The sequence below is a fragment of the Symphalangus syndactylus genome, chromosome 2, assembly GCF_028878055.3.
Source record: "Symphalangus syndactylus isolate Jambi chromosome 2, NHGRI_mSymSyn1-v2.1_pri, whole genome shotgun sequence".
Classification (NCBI taxonomy): domain Eukaryota; kingdom Metazoa; phylum Chordata; class Mammalia; order Primates; family Hylobatidae; genus Symphalangus; species Symphalangus syndactylus.
Window position 1 is genome coordinate 116,105,877 of NC_072424.2, and position 25,080 is coordinate 116,130,956.

Below are 25,080 nucleotides of genomic sequence, written 5' to 3' on the forward strand. Positions count from 1 at the left end.
AGATCCTGGATATCAGAGATTCATAGAGGGACCAAATAGTCTGTTCACACATCCCTGGATGACTAAAACATGGGCATGTACAGGGGAGACTGTAAAGATCTCATCAGAAAATAAAAGAAAAGGGAGATAAAAACTGGCTGAACTTTGAATATTCTGACCAACCTTCTCACACAGATTGATTGCCAGAGGGTAGGAACCTTAAAGACTCAAGGTGTTTGAGCGCAGTTTCCACCCACATGATCAGCTGACTACTAAGCTATGCAGACATGGGGATGAACACTAGGGAGTCAGGCTAAAAAATAAAAATGAAGAACAAAAACTGAGCAGACACATGAGCGCCATGGGAAGAGACAGATTCCACAGACTTAGTCTGTGGAATTCCAAGCACCTTAGTCTGGGGGAAAAAAAACCCTCAAAAATAAATTAGAATCCAGCACTGCTATAATAAATTATCTAAAATGTCCAATTCTCAAAAATATGAGCGATACAAAGAAACAGGAAACAGTGAAACATAGAGGGAAAAATAGTGAATAGAAACTGACTTAGAGTGAGCCCACATGTATTTCGGAGCCAGAGCCTTCAAAGTAGCTATTAAATATGTTCGAAAAAATTAAGGGAAAATATGACAATGACTCAAAAATAGGGACTCTAAATATTAATATTAATAATCTTCAAATTATTTCTTGATTTGCAGGTGCAATGTTTGCATTCAATAAAAAATGGGAACTATAAAAATGTAAATTTTAGAGTTGAAAAGGGCAATAACTGAAATTAAAAATTAGCTATACGGGCTTTCCAGAAAGAGATGGCAAAAGAAACATCAGTGAACATGGAAATAGATTAATAGAGATTATCTATTCTGAAGATCAGACAAAATTAAGTTTGACCAAAAATAAACAAAGCCTCAGAGATTTGTAGAACAATGTCAAGCATACCAACATACCTGTAATGAGAGTCCCAGGTAGAAAAGAGAAAGACAAATAGATGGGAAAATATATTTAAAGAAATAGTGGAACCACAATTGGGATCAACACAAAGATATCTACAATAGACACGTTGTAGTCAAAATGCTCGACGACGATGACAAAACCTTAAAAGCTGCAAGAGAAAGACTATATTACTACAGAGGAACTAATGCTAGGATTAACTAATGCTTTCTTCAGAAAAAATGAAGGCTAGAAGACAATGTAACGACATATTTAAAGTGCTGAAAGAAAAACTGTCAGTGAATAATCCTAGAGAAATTACTCTTCAAAAATGAAGATGACATCAAAACATTCTCAGATAAACACAAGTTTGGAGAATGTCTTGCCAGTAGACCTGTTCTACAAGAAATACTAAATTCCTTTAAGCTGAAAGAAATAACACAAACTGGTAAATCTATTGCATAAGAAGAAATGGTACATAAGTGGGAAAATATAAAACAGTGTGTAAATTTTTCTCTTTCTCCTAATTTATTTCAAAAACCTAACGTTTAAAGCAATAACTCCAACACTGTATTGTTGGATGTATTAAACATGAAGATGTAATATAAATAACATTAGCAGAAAGGAGGGATGGGAAATGGAGCTATATAGAAGCCAAGTTGCTGTATTTTGCCAGAATTAGCTCAGTATTAACTTGAGGTACAAATGTGATCAATTGAAGATTCATATTATAATCCCTAGGGCAGCAACCGAGAGAATAAGACAAAAAGATTAAAAAATAAACATGAATGAAAGTGATCACAAAAAAAAAGTGTTTAACATAAAAGAAGGTAGTAAAAGAGGAACAGAGGAACAAAAAGGATGTGATACGTAAATATGCAGAAAACAAATAGCAAATGACAGATGTAAATAGAACCATGTCAATAATGGCATTAAATATGCACTAATGAAAGGATGGTCAGCATCATTAGTCATTAGGAATATGTAAATCAAAACCACGTGAGATACTATTTCACATCTACTAGGATAAAAAAGATAGATAATAGCGGCCAGGCACGGTGGCTCACTCCTATAATCCCAGCACTTTGGGAGGCCGTGGCGGGCAGATCACAAGGTCGAGAGATCGAGACCATCCTGGCTAACATGGTGAAACCCCATCTCTACTAAAAATACAAAAATTAGCTGGGTGTGGTGGCGCACACTGTAGTCCGAGCTACTCGGGAAGCTGAGGTGGGAGAATCACTTGAACCCGGGACTAGACCTGTAGTCCCAGCTACTTGGGAAGCTGAGGTAGGAGAATCACTTGAACCTGGGAGGCGGAGGTTGCAGTGAGCCAAGATCACGCCACTGCATTCCAGCCTGGTGACAGAGTGAGACTCCGTCTCAAAAAGAAAAAAAAAGAAAGAGATAATAGCAAGTGTTGGTGAGGGAGGAGGTGGAGACATTGGAACTTTCATGCCCTACTGGTGAGAGGGTAAAATGTGTGGCTGCTTTGCAGTCTGACAGTTCCTCAAGGGGTATATACCCAAGAGAAATGAAAACATCTGTACAAATCCTGTACACAAATGTTCATAGTAACATTATTCATAATAGCCAGAAAGTTAGAAACAACTCAAATTCCAACAGCTAATGAATAGATACATTAAATTAGGTTATATCCACACAATGAAATATTATTCTGCAATAAAAATGAAGTACTGATATATGTACAACATGGGTGAATCTTGAAAACATACATTAAATGAGAAAAGCCAGTCACCAAAGACCATATGTTATATGACTGCATTTATATGAAATGTCAGAATAGGAAAATCTATAGTGACAAAAAGTACATTAGTGGTTGCGTCAGGCTGAGGGTGGCGTGGTGGAGTAGGCAATGACTGTAAATGGGTACTGAGTTTTTTGAGGGGGTAAGTAAAATTGTTTTTAAATTAGACTGGTGATGTTTGCACATTAAAGGCCTATAACCTCATAAACTTATCATTAGTCTTTGAAGGAAAAATATGTAAAAGAAAAATATATGTATACATAATGTAAGAATTTGTCTCTAAAGCAGGGCTTAAAATTCTTTTGGAAAAGGTTGACAAGGTATACCACGTGAATTCAGATTCATCTCAAAGAATTATGCTTACATAGGAAAAAGGAAACTTGCTTTGGTCTCAAGTAGAAAAATATATTGCTTTGAGTTTTATATAGATTTAGACTTTTAAAATGTTAGAATTGATTCTTACTAAAAGTGATTTGTAAAATTACACCTTTGTTTTGATCACCGGTGATTACAGTGTTATTCTCATACCTTTGTGTATTGAACTATTTCCAGAACCAAGTTTGTGTAGATCCTGAACAGTAATATGAGAATGTGATTGGTGTTTGTCACCTTTATTTTAAAACTAGTATCTGAACACTTAAAAGCTGTCAATGTGGATTGGTTAGACCAATAACCTCTGCATGATCCTTACAATTAAATTTTGCAACTAGTGGTATTGTTCTTTCAAACAGGTGACATGTTTTCCATGACTGCTATGGGGGGGGGGCAATAATTTAATCAGTTCTTGTTTAACAAATTGAATAAAGCAAAGTTTCATAAATTAAAAAAAAAAATTCCCACAATAACCCAAGCCCCGTTGGTTTCACTGGTGAATCTATAAACTAAGGATGAAATAATATCAACCCTACTCAAGCTCTACCAGAAAATAAAGCAGGAAGGAACACCTCTAAACCCATTTTATGAGGCCTGTGTTTCTGTGATACCAAAGTCACAAGAAGGAAAACTATAGACCAATATTCTTTATGAAATTAGACAAAAAAATTCCTTTAAAAATTATTGGCCAGGCACGGTGGCTTACACCTGTAATCCCAGCATTTTGGAAGACCACAGCAGAAGGTTTACTTGAGTCTAGGAGTTCGAGACCATGCCAGGCAACACAGTGAGACCCCCATCTCTACAAAAAAAAATATATATATATATATATACATATAGCTGGATGTGGTGATACATGCCTATAGTCCCAGCTGCTTAGGAGGCTGAGATGGGAAGATTCCTTGAACCCAGTAAGTTGAGACTGCAGTGAGCCGTGATCACATGCCACTACATTCCAGCCTGGGCAACAGAGTGAGACCTTGTCTCAAAAAAAAAAAAAAAAAAAAAACTAGCAAAATAAATCCAGTAACATATAAAGAAGATTAAACATTGTGGCATATGGAATTTATTCCAGCAATGTAAGATTGGTTTAACAGCTCAAAATCAATTAACAATTAGTAGAATAAAAGATTAAAACCACACAATTATCTTAATGGATATAAACAAAACATTTAACAAAATCCATCACCCATTTTTGACAAAACCTTTTAAGAAAAGAGGAATTAGAGGGATTTTCTCCATGAGATAAGGGGCATCTTTGAGAATCCTACATCTAACATCACACTTAATGATGAAAGAGTGTTTTTCTCTTGTAATCAGTAATAAGACAAGGATTTCTGTCTTCTCTATTTCTGCTCAACATTAACTTTCACTCACTGTATAAAGAAATTAAAGACATCAAGGTCTGAAACGAAAAGTAAAGCTGTTTTAGTTCACGGACAACATGGGGTTGTATATAGAACATTATATGGGATTTGCAAAAAAATTCTAGTCAAGCAAGGTCACTGCATACAAGGTCAACATACTAAAATCAATTGAATTTATATATATGAGAAATAAATTATCCAAAGATAAATAAGAACAATTCCATTCATAACATCAAATATGATAAAATATTTATGAATAAATTTAGCAAAAGAAGCTCAAGACCTGTACACAAAAGCTACAAAACATTGCTGAGAGAAATTAAAGAAGATTCAAATAAATATGAGATATGCCATATTCATGGATTGAAAGACTCAATATTTTTAAAACAGCAAATTTCCCCAAATTGATGTATAGATTCAGTGTAATTCCCATTAAAATCCCAGCAGACCTTTTTGAAGAGGTTGTCAAAGTGATTCTCAAATTTATATGAAACTGCAAAGAACAGAATAGAGAAAACAAACTTGAAAAAGAAGAACAAATTTTGAAAATTTACACTACCTGATTTCAAAATTTCAGTAATAAACACAGTGTGGTATTGGTTTGAAGGCAGACCTACAGTTCAGTGGAACTGAAGAATGTAGAAATAAATTATCCTGTTTATAATCAATTGATTTTTGATGAAGATACCATTGCAATTCAATCATGGGAGGGGATTTTCAGCAAATTGTGCTTGAATATATGTGATAAAAATAAACTTACACCTTTACCTCTCACCATGTTAAAAAAAAGTTCAGAATGGGTCATGATGTGATCCAGTAAAAGAAAAATGGATGAATTGGACTTCACCAAAATTAAGAACTTTTAATCTTGAAAAGACACCATTAAAAAACAAAACTTTTAAAAAGTCCAAAGCTATGGAAAAATATTTGCAAATTATATCTTGGGAATATATAAGGAACTCTAAAAACAAAATAAAAGACAAGAAGACATGGACCCAGTTTTTAAAAACAACAAACTATTTGGCTAATAAGATGTGAAAAGTTGCTTAGCAGCATTAGTCATTAGTGAAATGCAAATTAATACAATACGGCTGATTATTCAGAAGATTTTTGAGTGAGTTTGTCTATTCTGGTTTTTCCTTTTCACTAAAATTAACTCCAAAATAAGGGACAGAGAAATACATCGCCCTTCCCAGAAATTCTGCTCCTTTTAAGGAGAGGACTTTAAGTGTCACTTGCTTTGCCTCTGCCAGGTTGTCACATCCATTGGTGAGCTGGTTGAAGTGTGTTCCACACAGATCCAGTCCGGGTGGAGACCCTTGTTCAGTGCCCTGGAAACAGTGCACGGCGGGAACAAGTCGGAGGTGAAGGAGTACCTGGTTGGTGACTACTCCATGGGTAAGAATGTTTGGATGATTCTTGCTATTCAGCATTAATTCTCTGTGCCAAGTTTCATGCTATTAAAAAAAAAATTGAACAATAGGGAAGACAGATTGTCAGCCATGTTTTATCAGCAGGAAAGAATGTGGTGTAGCAGGAACATGAGTTCTGAGTTCTGCCAGCAGGCTGAGAGCCCTGAGCATTGTCAAGCCCTGTTCTTGCTGACAATTGGACAATAAGGCTGAGAGACTTCTGTTGTTTCACTTACACATTGCTGTGTTGAGTTCATGTCTAAAGCCAAAAAGAAAAATGTTATCCATTTGCTAGTAAGAAGCAGAAAAGTACCATAACACAGAGTAACCAGAATTAGGGAGATTCGGTCTGCTGGAAATGGATGGGTACCCATAAAGCATGCCTAGGGCCCAGGGGTATTGTCTCAGAGGTTCCCAAGACCACCCCTAAACTCAGAAACCCACCAGAAAGACTCATGGGACCCAGCATGTAGTTATGTTGAGATTTATTACACAGTGCATGACTAAGTTTTAGCAATGTAGGAAGGACACAACAGGTTATGAAAAGGAACAACACAGACAGAGTCTGGAAGAATCTATGCACCAGCTTCCCTGTGCTCTCGCCCTCCCAGGAGGGATCACACAGAACACATTCTTCCCCCAGCAGTGAAAACACAGCAACATGTTTGCAATGTTTCTGCCCATGGAAGCCCATTAGAGATCTAGCTGGCAACTGGCCACTTACGTACCCTTTGCCTAGCACATTACCAAAATCCCAGACTCCCAACAGGAAAGCAGGTGTTCAGCATAAACCATATGGTTTGCGTGAACAGTCTAGGCACGGTGAACTACTCTTATCAGTTAACTGTGGCCTGGGAGTACTCTGAGAGCTGAGTTCCCAGACACCCGCCAAAGGCCAATTTTGCAAGCAAGCTTTCTAAAAGGAAAGTAGTCTCAGGCTTTCTGTGCTCTTTTTCTGCGTAGATATAAAGAAACTCATATATGCCACCAAAGGTCTATCTAAACCTGCCCTGCCGTGCCCTGTAGATAATCTACAAATACCTGCGCAGGAACATTCCAGAGGCCACATGGTTCCCTGCTCTCTAGACCAGCACATTGCCTCAGCTCTGCATTCGGCCAGCTCGGTCCTCATCTCTCTGCCAAGCTGCTCCCCTGCCGGCAAAGCTGAGCACCACGCAGGAGCCAAGCCAATGGTCCAATAAAAAACCCGGGTGTCTCCCCAGTAGATCTTTCTCAAGATCTGTCTCAGTGGAAGGTGCTGGGAATATGGGCAACCCTGGCAAACCCGAGGGCAGAAACTTACTTTCTTACAATTCTATAATCTTCCTCCCTTAGGAAAAGGCCAAGCTCCAGTGTTTGATGTATTTGAAGCTTTTCTCAATACCGACAACATCCAGGTCTTTGCTAATGCAGCCACTAGCTACATCATGTGCCTTATGAAGTTTGTCAAAGGACTGGGTAAGCAGAACCCTCCTCTCATGCCTTGTAACTGCTGAGGACCCTCTCCAGGGTGGCTCTGTGGCTGGAGACAGAGCTCACTGACTGCCTGGAACAAGCACGCATCCTGGGGTCCAAGCAGATGGTGTTGTTGTGTACTCAAAAGCAAAAACTTACTGTGAAAGAAGCTTGAATTTTGTCTAAGGTTGATACTTTTCATTGTATTCATGGAATATCTTATAGCATATTTTTAATCTATTTATTATTTTATACCAACTTTATTGTCAAAGAATAATATCAACCTTATATTTTCCCTTTGTTAAAGGTTCCCCAGGCTCCAGGTCTAATCATACTCTATGGAAACTCTCAAAATTTTAAGTTTCTTCTAAACCTTTCGGTTTAACTAAGTGTCCTTCCCTTTCATTTCACCCCACATAAAGCTGTGCTATATAAAAATCTCCTATCACGTGTCATGTTGTATAGTGAGAATCTATTTTGTTAAGGTGTTTCTAAATTAAGTATAAAATCGTCTGGGTAGTTTCTGAAATGCACGAGGCTTTCGAGAAGGGGGACTTCGGTACTTCGAAAATACATTTTATAATTAATAAAGCCTGGGGTAGGAGGAATTCTTAACTTTTGCTAAAAAGTTGGGAAATCAAACTCAAGCTGCTAATCATATGACACTGAGAATAGGTTTCTGCATAAGGGCAATTATTTAATATAATATTGACTAAGGTTGGAAATCTTAGAACATTCCTACAATTATGGAGGCTGAGAAGTCCCACGATAGATCATCTGCAAGCTGGAAAACCAAGGAAGCTGATAACATGGCTCAGTTCAAGTTCAAAGGCCCCAGAACGAGGAGCACTGATAGTGTAACTCTTAATCCAAAGCAAAAGGCCCGAGAACCTGTAGTTCTAAGACAAGAGGAGAAGGATATCCCAGCTCCAGAGACAGAGACACAGAGAATTCTCCTTTGCTCTGCCTTTTGTTCTCCCTGGGCCTTGGCTGATTAGAGGGTGTTTGCCTGCATTGGGTGAGGGTGGAGCTCCCTTACTCAGTCTGATTCAAATGCCAGCCTCTTCCAGAACCAACCTCACAGACACACCCAGAAATCATGCTCTATCAGTGATCTGGGTCTCCCCTAATCCAGTCAAGTTGACATCTAAAATAAACCATCACATAGAGGACATTGAAAACAGCCTGTGTTTTCTTCTGTGAATTATAAAGTGGAATTATTTGTTTGGGGCCTGGGATCATGGTGCCTGTGTCCTGCCTGGCTCCAGGGAGTGCCATTCACATAGACTTGGATGCGTTCAAATACACAGTGGCCACAGTCTAAACTTTGGGACGCCTGCTGTAATCATGGATAGGAAATGAATTTATTGTTAATTCCTACCTGCTTATTTCAACATGAATTTGACCTGGTCTGTGTTTTTATATTAAAAAATGTGTTCATCTAAACCAGGATTTGGCAAGCTATGGCCCACAGTTTTTATAAATACAGTTTTATTAAAACATAGCCATGTTCATTTGTCAATGGCTGCTTCCATACTACCAGGCAGAGTTGAGCGGTTGCAATAAAGACAGTATGACCTGCAAAGCCTGAAGTATTTACTCTCTGGCCCTTTGCCAAAATATTTGCTAACCCTTGATCGAAAACATAAGAGATGTTTTTTGGTTTTTTTAAGGAGAAACATGCCTCTTTGCTTCTGAATTTTAACTAATGCCTAGTAATTAGGTCTGTTTACTCACATGGGAGGGTTCTAGCTCTTACAATTGTAGACAATTAGTAACAATTACAGTACATGAAATGATTTGATTAAATGCATAGAAATAGATTCAAGAAGAAAAATTATAATAATTCAGTTACCATTCTTATAGAAAAACCTAGATACCGCTCCACAGACATGTTAAATCTCTAGATATGTACAAAAAATAGAAAAATCATTTAAATGCAATTAAGTAGTCTCTGTCCCTAAACCCCAGATGTTTAGACTCTTCCCAGAGACCTCATTTATCATCAGCATTTAGTGCCACGCACTGGCAGGGAAGGAAATCCTTTTCCAAATGGAGACAGGGAAGCACTTCATTCCAGCCCAATCCAGGCCTTGTCTCTGGGATTGTCCTCTGTCATCAAAAGTCACTCCATCCAACAGCAGGTCCCAGAAATGTCATTTACCATGTGCCCATGTACAAAGGAACACTGTCCAGCCACTGAAAGTACTGTGGTAGAAGAGAGAGGAAATGTTGATTATTTAGTGGAAGGGTGAGCTACTAACCATATTATCTCAACAAAATGATAGGAAAGGTATGGTCCCAAATGTATTTAACATGTGCACATGCAGCCAGGAGAATGGCTGAAAGGATTTTCCTCAGGGTTGTGCAATTTGGAGTCATTTTTCTCCTTTTCTCCCACTCTCGTTTAATAGATATCTGGTGCACTAGTGCTATGGGAGTAAACAGGTCTCCTGTTAGAAGGGGGCCCTCAAGGGTAACACTGCTGGTCTCTGTCTCCCATGCTGCCCCTAGGGGAGGTGGACTGTAAAGAGATTGGAGACTGTGCCCCGGCACCCGGAGCCCCGTCCACAGACCTGTGCCTCCCAGCCCTGGATTACCTCAGGCGCTGCTCTCAGGTAGGGGAATGGTCCAGCTGGGGCCTGGAAACCTGCCTCGGAATATGCTCCAAAAACACGCATAGGGGGTCTTTTGCTGAAGCCCGAGAGAGACACTTTGCCGTCTGAGGAGACTGGGGCGCAGATGTGGAATATGCATTTTTGTCCCTCCTTTTTCCATGAAGGAAAGAAAATAATGAAGACATACTAGAACACACAATTGGATGCTGAGGTCTCTGAAACTTTTCCCTCACGCTCAGATGCCTGAACTACTGGAATCCCTATATTTGCATGAGGTTTTAGGGGAAGGGGTCACGAGGTCATGGGAAGTCTTCCTGAGGGCACCAAAAAGTGGAGGACAGGGGTGCAAGCAGTGAAGGGGGACATTAATAAAAGAGAGACATGCTCAGTCAAGATCATCTAGCAGAGATGGGCGGATTACCTGAGGTCAGGAGTTCAAGACCAGCTTGGACAACATGGTAAAATCCCGTCTCTACTAAAAATACAAAAACTAGCTAGGCGTGGTGGCATGCGCCTGTAATCTCAGCTACTGGGGAGGCTGAGGCAGGAGAATTGCTTCAACCCAGGAGGTGGAAGTTGCAGTGAACTGAGATCATGCCATTGCACTCCGTGACAGAGCAAGACTCTGTCTCAAAAATAAATTTTTTAAATCTAGTAAAGAGAATAAAACAGCATTTGTCAAATTGAGCAGTGACCATCATTGTGTCCATCCTCTGCCTGACACCATGCCCCCTCCCTGAGGCCGTTTCTCTCTAAGCTTCAGTGACACCCCTCTCTCAACACTTTCTCACGTGTCTTCTCAGGTGGTGTCCCTGGGCCTCTTTGGGGATCTACGTACAACCTCTTCCTGGGTGATAGCATTGAGCCCATGGCTTTAAAAGGGACATGCAGCCCTGGCTTCTCCATCCAGCTGCCTCCCCCAGGCCCCGTATGACACGACCCCTGCCCGGCTCCCTTTCCACCCTCACATCCTTCCCCCTTACTCACAGTGCTATAGCCACGCTGAGCTTCTGCCCTCCCGGAAATACACCTGCTCACTGCTGTGCAGGGCCATCTCTGCTTCCTCTGCTGGGACTCTCTCCCCAGATTCTAGGTGCCACTCTTTGTCTCCCAGATCTCATCTGAAACGTTACCTCCTCAGAGCACAGGGCTAAAGGATCTGCCAATTCCTGCCAAGATTCCCCCACTTTTTTGTTTGTTTGTTTTTTGTGTTTGTTTGCAGAGTCTTGCTCTGTTGCCCAGGCTGGTATGCAGTGGCACGATCTCAGCTCACTTCAACCCCTGCCTCCCAGGTTCAAGCGATTCTCCTGCTTCGGCCTCCCGAGTAGCTGGGATTTCAGGCATGCGCCACCACACTCAGCTAATTTTTGTATCTTTAGTAGAGATGGGGTTTCGCCATGTTGTCCAGGCTGGTGTTGAACTCCAGATCTCAAGTGATTCGCCAGCCTCGGCCTCCCAAAGTGCTAAGATGACAGGCATAACCCACCAGGCCCAGCCTTCACTATTTCTAGTACCACCTGTTTAGTTTTTCCTGTAGCATTTATGTCTGGAATTTGATTATTTTAGAAAGGATTGTAGTTGGTGAGACCCACCAGGACGGGAATTTTGTCTGTTTGCTCACAGCCCTGGTTCCTTAAACAATGTGGGCATGGCAGGATTCTAATTCATGAAGACATAAGGATCTTTGGAAGTCTGTCCCAGTAACAGAGAGCTCAGGGGTGCCTGGGCGCTAGTCCCAAGAGGGGACTAAAGAACCCAGGCCACTCTGCTGGCTCTGCTTCTGAGACCTTCCTCTCTCCCTCCTGGCCCCAGCCTCCTCCATTTCTCCAACTGCTCTTGCCCCTGTGTTTCCTCAGAGGTTGGGTCAAGGGAAGGAGAAATCAGAGTCTGGTATCTCATTTGCCTATGGACTGTCTTCTCAGTGATCCCCGCAGAACACTTATTCGCTTAGGCAAAAATTCTCGACATGTTTCATGGTTCCTTCGGTAGGTTTATAAAAGTCTGTAAAACTCATATGTAATTAAGATACTGAACAATTATCCATAGGATCCTTTTTCCCTCCACTTTTTTGTTGCCATCGAATGCTATTTCATCTGCTTCGTGGGATAGATGCCTCTTGTAAGCTACCTTTATAAATCCAAATCACGAACAATCAAATTTTCAATGTCTAGTTTCCCATCTCCTTTTAGTAGTAACGTATAATTTCATTATTCTTTAAAACCCACAATGCAGCTTTTTCCAACATATAATTGCAGTTTGTCTTTTTTTTTTAAATTTAGTTATTGGCCAAAATCTACAAAATGCCCTTGAAGCCAATATTCCTTAGTGGGAGACTGGCCAGCTTGCCTCGAAGACTTCAGGAACAGTCAGCCAGCAGTGAGGATGGAATTGAATCAGTCCTGTCTGATTTTGATGATGACACCGGTAAGTTAATTGATTGGACTAAACTAGGTTATTTGCTGTGTTCATATTCCCAGAAGCTTAAGTCATAAATGAAGTACCTTAAGCTTCTGGGAATTGTCTTAGTCCATTTTGTGCTGCTATGAGAGAATACTTGAGAGTGATAAATAACAGATTTATTTCTTACAGTTCTGGAGGCTGAGAAGCCAAAAGTTGAGGGGGTTGCCTCTGATGAGGGCCCTCTTGCTGTATCATCCCAAGAGGAAGGGCAAGAGAGCGCTCAAGGAGTTCGGGCTGGTGGGGAGAGGAAGGGGGGCCAAACTCATGCTTTGATCAGGAACCCACTCCCAAGATACTAACTCACGTGCATGATAACAATATTAATCCATTCATGAGGACAGAGCCCTCATGACCTAATCACCTCTTAAAGGTCCCACCTGTTAACACTGTTGCATTATGGATAAAGTTTCCAACACATGAATGTTGGGGGACACATTCAAACCATAGCATTCCACTCTGGCCCCCAAAGTTCAGGTTCTTCTCACACGCAGAATACATTAATTCCATCCCAATAGTCCCAAAGCCTTAACTTGTTTCAGCACCAACTCAAGAGTCTCATCTAAATCAGGTACAGTTGAGACTAAAGGCATGATTCATTCCAAAGCATATTCCTCTCCAGCTGTGGGCCTGTGACATTAACAAATTGCATGCTTCCAAAATACAATGGTAGGAAGGCATAGGATAGATATTCATGTTCTAAAGGGGGAGAAATAGGCAAGACAGGAGCAACATGCTCCAGGTGAGCCCAAAAACACAACAGAGCAGACATTAAATTGTAAGACTCCAGAATAATCTTTTACTGCACTTGCCATGAACATGTGAAATTCGGGGGAAATATTCAAACCATAGCATAGATCATAAGAATGATCATTTATTTTTGTAGTTATTTTTTGTAATTCTGTCACAATAAGTCTGCTTAAAGTTTCCATGGACTTTCCAAAAACATCACTTTACAATAGATGCCTCTATACCCATCCTTTTAAAAATGGATTCTTCTAAAACTAGTGCAGATTTGCAGATTCCACTTAAGTAGTTTCTAACTCTCAATTCTCTTGACTTTAGCAAATTGGAATGAAGTTCCATTGGTGCCTAGGTACTTAAATTGGCTGATAATTGTCTTTTAGTATCTTTTAGAAAACAAATCATTATATAATTACTTCCTACAGGACTATTTGGTTAGAGACTGGGGAAATTAAGCCATTACTAAAGAGAGACTCTATTTGTGACCGTTGAAGCTGAAGGCTCAGGAAAGGACTGATTTTAAAGAATTTGTTTCAAATTAGGTCCCATGTGATCTCCTGAGAATCAGAGTTCAAACTAGTAACTGTGGATCATTTTCAGATAGAATAATTCATGCTCACGCCTTCTGTCTTCTGTCTCAGAAGACCCTGTCCTGTTCTACATCTAGAATTGGATATCATACCCTCAAATAGGTCTAACTTCTGGATATAGGTTATTTCAAACTCTTTTATAAAAGGACTTTTGAGGGGAAGGTTTTTTGTTTTGTTTTATTTTGGTGTTACAAATTTTGTGGGGGTGGCTAGGAGATGTAAAATTTTCGATGAAGATTATAAACAACAAAATCTCACAAGTTCAGGCCAGGCGTGGTGGCTCACGCCTGTAATCCCAACACTTTGGGAGGCCGAGGCGGGTGGATCACGAGGTCAGGAGTTTAAGACCAGCCTGGCCAACGTGGTGAAACCCCGTCTCTACTAAAACTACAAAATTAGCCAGGCATGGTGGTGGGTACCTGTAATCCCAGCTACTTGGGAGGCTGAGGCAGAGAATTGCTTGAACCTGGGAGGTGAAGGTTGCAGTGAGCCGAGATTGTGCCACTGCACTCTAGACTGGGTGACAGAGCGAGACTCCGTCTCAAAAAAAAAAAAAAAAAAAAAACTCACAAGTTCAGATTAGTTGTGAGGAATAATTATAGGAAAGAATATCTAATATAGAGAACAATTAAAGTATTGAAAGTTGGCTAAGGCCAGGCGCGGTGGCTCACGCTTGTAATCCCAACACTTTGGGAGGCCGAGGTGGGCGGATCACGAGGTCAGGAGATCGAGACCATGGTGAAACCCCGTCTCTACTAAAAATACAAAAAAATTAGCCGGGCGTGGTGGTGGGCGCCTGTAGTCCCAGCTACTCCGAGAGGCTGAGGCAGGAGAATGGCGTGAACCTGGGAGGCGGAGCTTGCAGTGAGCTGACATCGCGCCACTGCACTCCAGCCTGGGCAACAGAGCAAGACTCTGCCTCAAAAAAAAAAAAAAAAAAAAGAAAGAAAGTTGGCTAGATATTGCCTAATAGAGGTTTCAGTTTAATGATTAGATAAGAACAATTTTTACTTAGCATTTTAAACCTCAAACCCAGATAATTATAAGCAGAAGCTAATGTTGTTTATCTATAATACATTCTTTAAAATAGTTGTAAATGGTTGGGTATGTAATGGCAAGCATTCTCTTTCCCATTTGTGCAAATCTTTGATTTTTTTTCTAGGAACCCCATCTTCTAAGGGATACAGTTCAGTCCAGCACCTATCTAAGTTTTCTACATAATCAATGTAACTAGGACTTTAAAGTTATCATTATGTAGACATAGTAAATCAGAACAAAAATCAGTAACAGCTTTAGTTTTAAAAAATTAAACAATCCTCAACATTGATACATTAACAGATATTATTCCTTTGGTTTTCAAAGGCAAATAATTACATTTTCCTCTTATAGAAATTTCAAACATATACAAAACTTGTATATTTTGAATATACAAAATATATACATATACAGATGTACATATGTAGAATATACAGAACTGAACAGAATAATATAACAGACTTATCACCCAGCTTCAACTACTATCAATTTATGGCTAATCTTGGATCATGTATATCTTTGATCTCTCTTCCTCTTTCTCCATATTTTAAGGCAAATCCTCAACATAGCATTTCATCTGTAGATGTTTCAGTGTGTGTTCTTTAAAGATAACAAACATAAACATGACACCACTATCACACCTCAAAATCAGCCATAATTTATAGTACATTAAAGGTACCAGGGACTGGAGTGAGGAAGAAAGGAGAGTAACTGTTTAATAGCTCCAGGGTTTCTGTTTGAGGTGAAAACGTTTTGGAAACAGTAGTGATAGTTACACAACATTGTTGTCATGAATACCACTGAATTGTACTAGTAGACATGGCTAAAATGGCTTTTTCTGTTCTATATATTTACCACAATAAAATCATTTTTTAAAGAAAGATAGACGAAGGTGGTAGAATTGGATGGATAGCTTATTTGTTTGGTATCATCAGCTCCCAAGAAACCTGACAGCCATTTCCTTACCCTATCACCTTTTTATTAAAGGGGAAGGAGGAGGAAATGTGGCAGTATTTTTCCCCTTGACTTTGTCAGAACACATAAATCATCATCTGTCCATGTCTATGGCCACTGAAGGCTAACACGCTGGGTGATGGCTCAAATCTGTATAGCACTTGGCAGTTTACATACAATGTTTAATTGGATCTTGGGATGATTATTCATTGTGTCTAACTGGATTTCATACAGGTCTGCTTTTTGGTTTCCAGGTCTGATAGAAGTCTGGATAATCCTGCTGGAGCAGCTGACAGCGGCTGTGTCCAATTGTCCACGGCAGCACCAACCACCAACTTTGGATTTACTCTTTGAGCTGTTGAGAGATGTGACCAAAACACCAGGTAAATATTTCTATGTCCGTCTTTTGGGCGGGGGCGGGGGGGGGGTATACATATAACTCTTTTCAAGAGGGTATTTCTGCAGGTGTCTGCCTGTTTTCACTGTTTCCTAGACTTAGTACAAAGCTTCACACATAAGAGATGCTCCATAAATGTTTGTTGAATGGTAGTGATGCTTAAGATATGGCCTATGTATTGTTTACATGTCTTCCTAGAAGTCTGGTTACAAGTATCGTGTGGTGGCCAGTTAGTTGGATGTGCAGGAGCTCCACATTAATCAGACCAAGGCTATGGTATCAGCGTCTCCAAGAGCCATTTGGCTTTGCTATGTTCCATGGTCACCGCCTTCCTTTGTGGCAGGATCTCACAGTCACATGCTCTTGGCCCTGGGCTGTTGGTTGGGCTTACTGGGTCTTCCAGTAATATAAACAAACCACTTGCAGCTATATGCAGTATTAAGGCGGCAACACCCCGTTTGTGTAAGGGTCATAGGTGATTAGATTTGGAAGAGGACTAAAAGACATTTAGTCCTCCCCTGGTACAAGGACCCTGAGAGTATGAGAAAAGAATGACTTTTAGGAATTTATTTCCTGTTGTGAATTAATCAATTTTAGTATATATATTTATACATCCCAATTTCTCAAGATCAAAGAAACTTTTTTTATAGAAATTTAAGTATTTTATTAACAATCAGACCCTAAATGAAGCCACTTTCTTACTAAGAGGAGGTTTGTACTCATTATAATGAAGACTTGATAATTGATACCATTTCAAAATCTATAGCAAAGTTTATATTATGTTTAAAAAAACACCATAGATACTCCCACGTTAAAAAGTTAAAAGACTTCCATCAAAGAATAAGTAGGTATTTTATAGAATTGCAAACCACTATTTCTAAATCTGTTTTACTCATCAGTACCATTTTCTGCTTTCACACTGATTGCCACTAAATGTGTGTGAAGAGCATTTAATCCGCTTTTGTTCCTAGGAGCCTGTCGTCTAAGTAAATTATCAATAATAAAGACAAAATTGTATATATAAGATGTTTGCTGAAACATCTTGAATACCAAAAATTATGAACACCCTATATGGGAAGCAGTTAATTGTGGTAAAAGCATGTAAATATTCTGCAGGTGTTAAAATTAATATCTGTGAATAATATTCAATGACGTGAATAATTACTTACAAAGCATTATGTTAAAATGCACATACTATGGAGTGCAATCTCAACTATATGAAACTTTATGCAATTATAAATACAAACACACATGCATTCAAAAAGTCCCAAAAGGAAATACATCAAAATGTGATTATCTCTAGGTGAGTTTTTTCTTTTGTATTCTCATGTAATTTCCACGTTTATTATAAAATGGATGCTTTGCTTTTGTAATCATAACTTCAAAAACTCATCAACATTTCCACGATGTTGAACAAAGAAGCACAATGATTTTCATTATAGCATAGTCTATAAAACAAAAAAAATTAGAAACGCCTTAAATGTTCATCAGTAAGGAAATGGATAAGTAAACTGCTGTACGTAAATACAGCAGAAATAGTATGTGGCAATAAAAAATGAGGAATATCCAAATTTGCTGACAAAGAATAATCTCTAACAACACTTTTGGGGTTTTCTTCGAAATGGAGGTCTTGCCAGGCTGGAGCAAGTGGTGTGATCATAGCTCACTGCAGTCTCAAATTCCTGGGCTCAAGCGATCCTTCCACCTCAGCCTCCCAAGTTGCCGAGGCTACCAGCACTCCACAATGGCCAGCTAATTTTTTTTTTTTTTTTTTTTTGAGAAGGGATTTCACAATGTCGCCCAAGCTAGTCTTAAACTACTGGGCTTAATTAAGCAATCCTCACGCCTCAGCCTGCAGAGTAGGTGAGATTACAGGTGTGCAGTACTGTGGCCAGCTCTAACACTATTGTTAAGTAAAAAAAAAAAAAAAAAAAAAAGAGTATGCGGACCGAAGTTTACATTATCTCATTTATATAAAATAAAAATAAAACTCTATATTTCCCCATGTAGGTAGATTTCATAAATATGTGATTTCAAAGGGTATTTTCTTATACACACATGTGTATTTGTGTGTTTACATTTAGGTCCCAGGAGTTGACCAGGTGATATTTTAGCTTTACCAGCAATATTTGAATGTTTTAGGAGTATATTCACCTATTGCTCACATAACTAAAACCCTGCAGAGACAAAAAGGAAAAATGCCACTGAAGACCATATATTCCCCCATCGGCAGTAAATTATTTTTCCCTGCACTTTCTCAGCAAATATAGGGATCCTTCCAAAGAGATCAACAATGCCAGGTGGAGGCAAAGAGCTTCCCTTTTATTACAGGTTGTTACTATGCTGACTTTTCTCTTTCAGGACCAGGGTTTGGTATCTATGCAGTGGTTCACCTCCTCCTTCCTGTGATGTCCGTTTGGCTCCGCCGGAGCCATAAAGACCATTCCTACTGGGATATGGCCTCTGCCAATTTCAAGCATGCTATTGGTCTGTCCTGTGAGCTGGTGGTGGAGCACATTCAAAGCTTTCTACATTCAGGTATCTGAAGTGCCAGAGCAGTTCATTCTGGGTATTTCTGTGGTAGACAGCACCGTCAGCTAAAACGGTGTAGTAAATACCTAATGCAAATACGAATGCAGGGTTTTTGTCCTGGGAATTATTAAAATAGAACAACACGGTCAGTGCCAGCCTTCTAATAGATTTTCAAAGAGAAAATTCATACCCATGTGTCTTCTACAAAATTTTCAAACCGAATGCTCAAAATATATGTGTGTTAGAAAATAAAATACCTAATAAGAGGTCTGGGGTACTTGTGCGTTAGGAGAAGGGAGGCAAATTCAAGTATATATAAAAAAAAAAAAAAAAAAAAGAAGCAATATCCCTGTAGCCTGTGGAGGGGTGGGGTGGGGGGTATATCCTGTCACCCTGCTTCATCTGGGGAGGCTAAATGGAGGAGACAGGGTTTTAGAAAAGGCTTCCATTGTGGGCAAGAAGTAGCTAAACAGGCTAGGGGTGAAGAGAAATTTCTTAATATTGATGGTACTTTGTAAAGGCTGTGGAAGTGTGGGATGGACAGTATGCTGAAGTCAGCAGATGGAGAGGGACCTAGAGGCAGGGGATGTGGTCCCAGTGGAGCCACATGTGTGAAGATCTGGGTGTCCGGGAGCAGAAGAAACATTGCTGCTACCCACAGAGCTTATAACTCGAAGGACTGGCATATCACGGTGTAAGGGAAGAGGTTCCCTTGCTGGAGAGGACAAAGAAACTAAGGAGGATGTTGACCCCAGGGGAGACTAACAAAGCCAATAAAGGAAACTGTGCCTCTATTAAGTTTAGCAAGGACAATTTACCCTGCCAAAAAAGAACACCGATTGCGAAAGAAAACAAGTGAGTTTTTCCACATGTAGGTGGTAACTGGTAACCATACCCCTAAGGGTAGCCACGTGTTCCTGGCCGGGTCATTGCTTCGCACAGTGTGAGACTCTGATACAGCAACACATAAAAGTGAACTGCATATTTCACTTTTATTTCTCTAGAGGTGGATGAAACATGCTGAAATCGGGTAAAAATCCAAGAAAATTATTGTTTTACTGGGTTTTTTTGGGGGGCGGGAGGAGGATATGGCCATTTTTCTCATTGTTCTATTTTTTTCCCAGATATTTGCTTATCATTCAGACTTTCCTCTCTTGCTGTAGATGGCCATTTCAATCTATCCCTTTACACTAGCGCTGCGTGAAACTGTGATTTTGCTGTTTCCCGTAGACATCAGGTACGAGAGCATGATCAATACCATGCTGAAGGACCTCTTTGAGCTGCTGGTCGCCTGTGTGGCCAAGCCCACTGAAACCATCTCCAGAGTGGGCTGCTCCTGTATTAGGTGAGGAAAAGCTTTCCCGACTCTCTACAAAGCTGGAGTTTTTATTTAAAAATCTAAGGAAATTAAATTGTCTTTGTGGTAGGAATCGACTTTTTGGATTGCTTTCTGTCAGTAGACTTTTGTAATTAAAAATGACTATGTGCTAATAATTCTTCATTTCAGTGTTCAGTCAGCAAATGTGTATTGTGTAAGACATTATAGAAAGTATTCTGGTTCGGTTTCTCAAAGACATACAGAAGGCAAACAGGTATATGGAAAGGTGCTCAGCATCAGTGATCATAAGAGAAATGCAAATTGAATGTACAATGAGATATCATCTCATCCCAGCTAAAATAGCTTATCCAAAAGACAGGTAATAACAAATGCTGGAGAGGATGTGGAGAAAAGGGAACCCTCGTTGGTACACTGTCGGTGGGAATGTAAATTAGTACAACCACTATGGAGAACAGTTTGGAGGCTCTTCAAACTAAAAATAGAGGTATCATACAATCAGCAATCCCATTGCTGGGTATATACTCAAAAGAAGGGAAATAATTATATCAAAGAGATAGCTGCACTCCCATGTTCACAATAGTCAAAATTTGGAAGCAACCTAAGTGTCAGTATTAGTCCATTTTCATGCTGCTGATAAAGACACACCCAAGACTGGGAAGAAAAAGAGGTTTAATGGACTTACAGTTCCACGTGGCTGGGGAGGCCTCACAATCATGGCAGAAGGTGAGGAGGAGCAAGTCACATCTTACATGGATGGTGGCAGGCAAAGAGAGAGCTTGCTCAGGGTGACAGGGTACCCAGACATTTGGCCAAACATTATTGTGGGTGTGTCTCTGGGGGTGTTTCTGGATGAGAAGAACATTGGAATTGATGGAGATAGCAAAGCAGATGGCCCTCCCTAATGTGGGTGGGCCTCGTCCAATCAGTTGAAGACCTGAATAGAACAAAAAGGCCGAGTAAGAGGGTACTTTGCCTGCCTGACTGTTTGAGCTGGAACATCAATCTTCTCCTGCCCCTGGACTGTACTTACTTCTCCCAGTTCTCAGAGTTTCAGACTTGGACTGGAACTATACCACTGGCTCAGGGAAAACTCATTATAACCATCAGATCTCATGAGACTTTTATTCACTACAACAGCATGGGAAAGACCCGGCCCCATGATTCAGTTACCTCTCACTGGGTCCCTCCCACAACACATGGGAATTCAAGGTGAGATTTGGATGGGGACACAGCCAAACCGTATCAGTGTCCATCAACAGATGAATGCATAAAGGAAATGTGATACATACACACAATGGAGTACTATTCAGCCATAAAAAAGAATAGGATTCTCAGCACTTGAGAGGCCAAGGCAGGCAGATCACAAGGTCAGGACTTCGAGACTAGCCTGGCCAATGTGGTGAAACCCTGTCCCTACTAAAAATACAAAAGTTAGCTGGGCATGGTGGCGGGCGCCTGTAGTCCCAGCTACTCAGGAGGCTGAGGCAGGAGAATTGCTTGGACCCGGGAGGCAGAGGTTGCAATATGATGAGATGGCACCAATGCACTCCAGCCTGGGCAACAGAGCAAGATTCCGTCTCAAAAAAAAAAAAAAAAAAACAGGGATTCTGTCATTTACAACAACATAGAGGGAACTGGAGGTTATTATGCCAAGTGAAATAAGCCAGGCACATGGGAGAGCGGGTCACATGAAAAATGGTGACAGTGAAGCAAGGACCTTGTTGTAGCAGTGACACTGGTCACATCCTCCAAGGTGGACAGGCATGGGGGAGGTGGGGACTTTCCAAGCAGAAGAACAGAATAGCATTGAGATAAGAGTTTGGGGTTTGGTTTTGCTTGTTGTAGAGGAGTGATGGAAAATGGAACTAGAATCCAAAAATCACTACAGAATATATACAGTCTTGCATACAAGTCTACATTTAAGGACTGGCCTATTTATAGAGGGGAGCCGTTGGTATTTCTATATTAAAATGGTTTAGGAAGTAGTATTTTGACAGTGGAATACTGGATGGTTGAAGACAGGGAGACTTGGCAGGGAGCTGCAGAATAAACCTGTGCATGAGTCCATATAGCCTAAATTTTATGGCAACAAAATGGAATTCAAGACTCCTTTGCGGCTGGGCACGATGGCCCACACCTATAATCCCAGCACTTTGGGAGGCCGAGGTGGGTGGATCACCTGAGGTTGGGAGTTCGAGGCCAGCCTGACCACCATGGAGAAACCCCGTCTCTACTAAAAATACAAAATTAGCCAGGCATGGAGGCGCATGCCTGTAATCCCAGCTACTTGGGAGGCTGAGGCAGGAGAATTGCTTGAACCCAGAAGGTGGAGGTTGCAATGAGCCAAGATCATGCCATTGCACTCCAGCCTGGGCAACAAGAGCAAAACTCCATCTCAAAACAACAACAACAACAACAACAAAACTCCTTTACTTGTTTCTTTTGGCAGATACGTCCTTGTGACAGCGGGCCCTGTGTTCACTGAGGAGATGTGGAGGCTTGCCTGCTGTGCCCTGCAAGATGCGTTCTCTGCCACACTGAAGCCAGTGAAGGTACATCACTGGGAGGAAGCCCTCCCTGGCGCAGTTCGAACCATCTTTAGCTCCCGATCCCTTATCATGTTGGGCACATGGGTTCTGCCTCCTCTGAGCAGGCAGTCTCACTTTAGATCTCGCAGAGTGAGAAAGAAGTTGCTGGGTCAGTACTTTTGTCTCAGACACAGTGACAATCTCAGATCCAAGACTGAGCCCGGCCCATGAACCAGGATGCACTCAGTGAGCATCTGCTATTTCTCCCCAGGACCTGCTGGGCTGCTTCCACAGCGGCACGGAGAGCTTCAGCGGGGAAGGCTGCCAGGTGCGGGTGGCGGCCCCGTCCTCCTCCCCAAGTGCTGAGGCCGAGTACTGGCGCATCCGAGCCATGGCCCAGCAGGTAAGGGCAGGGGCTTTTGATCTCAGGGGCTCTAGAAACTCGAAATGCATGTTGGGAGACCTTCCTTGAAGGTCTCGCATCACCAAATTGCCTTTCATTCCCTGAGGGACATACACCTTGTAGCTCCCAACTCTTGCCACTACCATTCTTTGCCAGAAATGACATGAACCCAATCAACAGCATTACCTCCTGTCCATCATCTCTTGTTTGTTGCATCCTCCAGTGCCCAGATCAAATAGAACCCTTTCAGCAGCCTCGCCACTGTCCTTTATATGTAACTTGCTTGAGCTACCTATAAGTATTTGCTTAACTATTATTGTTATTGCTAGACTATGAATGCATAACAATGGCAAACTTATTTGGGCTTTTTTCTTAGATCTTTCATTCACAACACAGAACTTAACATTTAAAAGTTGCTTAATAAATTTGAGTTGAATGTAACATTAAAATTCAAGTGTATTCACTCATGCAGGAATCACCATATACCAATGGCTTTTCCTTCTTGAGACACGTGTAAGAAGTCACAAAATTTGGTTGTCAGCTCCTGAGGAGCAGAGAACACATTCTGTCTATTTACCTTGGTATTTTTAGAGCGAGGCCTAGAGAAGATGCTTAGTATGTCTTTGTTGAATCAATAGGTTACTGAATCACAGAAATATCAGAAGAATACAGTAGCATCACAAGCTACAGATATGCCCTAAGCTCCTAAGTGACATGGCAGTCTGCCTCTAGGAAACCCTGGATGTGACTCTCAGCAGCAGTCCTGCTAAATGCCATCCCCGAATTCACATATATTCATAACCATGCTGTTCATAGTAGTGAAAAATGGAAATGGACTAAATTCCCAACAACCATTGACTGGCTAAATATTCCATCATGTAATAGCAACAGACATGCCTGAATTGGGTCTTCATATGAAGAAACTATTTTGCATATGTATGTGTATGCATGGTATGTATTTAAAGTATTAAACAAGTTTTACAAATGTAATCGAACTGTCACATTTGAGTTAAATTTGAAGAAATGAGTTGGAGGTTATACTCAAAAGGGAAGGCCCCTTTTCTCTACCAGATCTGTTTAAATTCTTAATAAAATTTTCTATTAGCACACTGATAATCTAGGATCCCCTGATTACCCATGTAAAGAACTCAGTCAGTTGAGAAGTTTCTTAGCCAGGTCTGGCTTCTTTGGGGCTTTTCCCAGCTATCCTGAGGTAGTGGGACAAGAACCTTCTACCTTCAGTTTCTCACATCTCTGCTGAGCACATGCCTAACATCTGGGACTTCATGATTCTGCTGGTTCTGAAGGAAGGGAGCACATCCCACTGAAGCCTCCATGGCCAGTCTGCAGAAGTTGGGACAGAAGAAAGGTTGTAAGGCTGCAATGAAGAGCCACTTCTAGCAGCATGGCAGTTGTAGCTGCTGCAGCAATGGTGTAGCTAGAAGAACAGAGAAACCAAGAAAGTGGCCCTCCAAAGGAGTAGCTTCTCTAAATACGCAGTTGTTACATCTGGCTAAAGCATTTGCACGTGTGCATACAGTGGTCTCTGCAACCCTGTCCAATCATACAACAAAAATATGAAAAAGTCAATGGGATCTTCTGAAATAGATCATTAATGGAGAAGAACAGCAAGAACTGTTTAGTGAATCTTTCACTTCTTTTTCTGTTTTTTGTTTTGGTTTTTGTTTTGTTTTTTTGAGACTTGCTCTATCACCCAGGCTGGAGTGCAGGGTGTGATCTTGGCTCACAGCAACCTCTACCTCCAGGTTCAAGTGATTCTCCTGCCTCAGCCTTCCGAGTAGCTGGGATTACAGGTGTGCACCACCACACCCAGCTAATTTTTGCATTTTTAGCAGAGACGGAGTTTTGCCATGTTGGCCAGGCTGGTCTCAAACTCCTGACCTCATGATCTGCCTGCCTCAGCCTCCCAAAGTGCTGGGATTACAGGCATGAGCCACTGCACCTGGCCCATCTTTCACTTCTTAATACTTCTCTATTTCTTCCTTGATCCCAAATTTTCCTTATGTATTCACTCTTAAAATAACTCATTATTCGAAAATCTGATAATTCTTACAAGATTTTGAAAGAAAATATTTTTAAAGTATTCTAATCTTGCCGGGCATGGTGACTCATGCCTGTAATCCCAGCACTTTGGGCAGCCAAGGCAGGAGGATTGCTTGAGC

General features: G+C 40.8%; 1 protein-coding gene across 3 annotated transcripts in view; it reads left to right on the forward strand.

The window, feature by feature from the left end:
* ARFGEF3 (ARFGEF family member 3) overlaps positions 1-25,080 on the forward strand; it is a 190,869-nt gene that overhangs the window by 141,984 nt on the left and 23,805 nt on the right. For all 3 annotated transcript variants that reach the window (XM_055265344.2, XM_063622611.1, XM_063622614.1), the window contains 9 exons: positions 5,687-5,831; positions 7,181-7,303; positions 9,815-9,918; positions 12,198-12,342; positions 15,953-16,081; positions 18,457-18,633; positions 19,858-19,972; positions 22,416-22,518; positions 22,766-22,897. In XM_055265344.2, the coding sequence (XP_055121319.2) occupies positions 5,687-5,831; positions 7,181-7,303; positions 9,815-9,918; positions 12,198-12,342; positions 15,953-16,081; positions 18,457-18,633; positions 19,858-19,972; positions 22,416-22,518; positions 22,766-22,897 (1,173 nt within the window). The remainder of the gene's footprint in view (positions 1-5,686; positions 5,832-7,180; positions 7,304-9,814; positions 9,919-12,197; positions 12,343-15,952; positions 16,082-18,456; positions 18,634-19,857; positions 19,973-22,415; positions 22,519-22,765; positions 22,898-25,080) is intronic.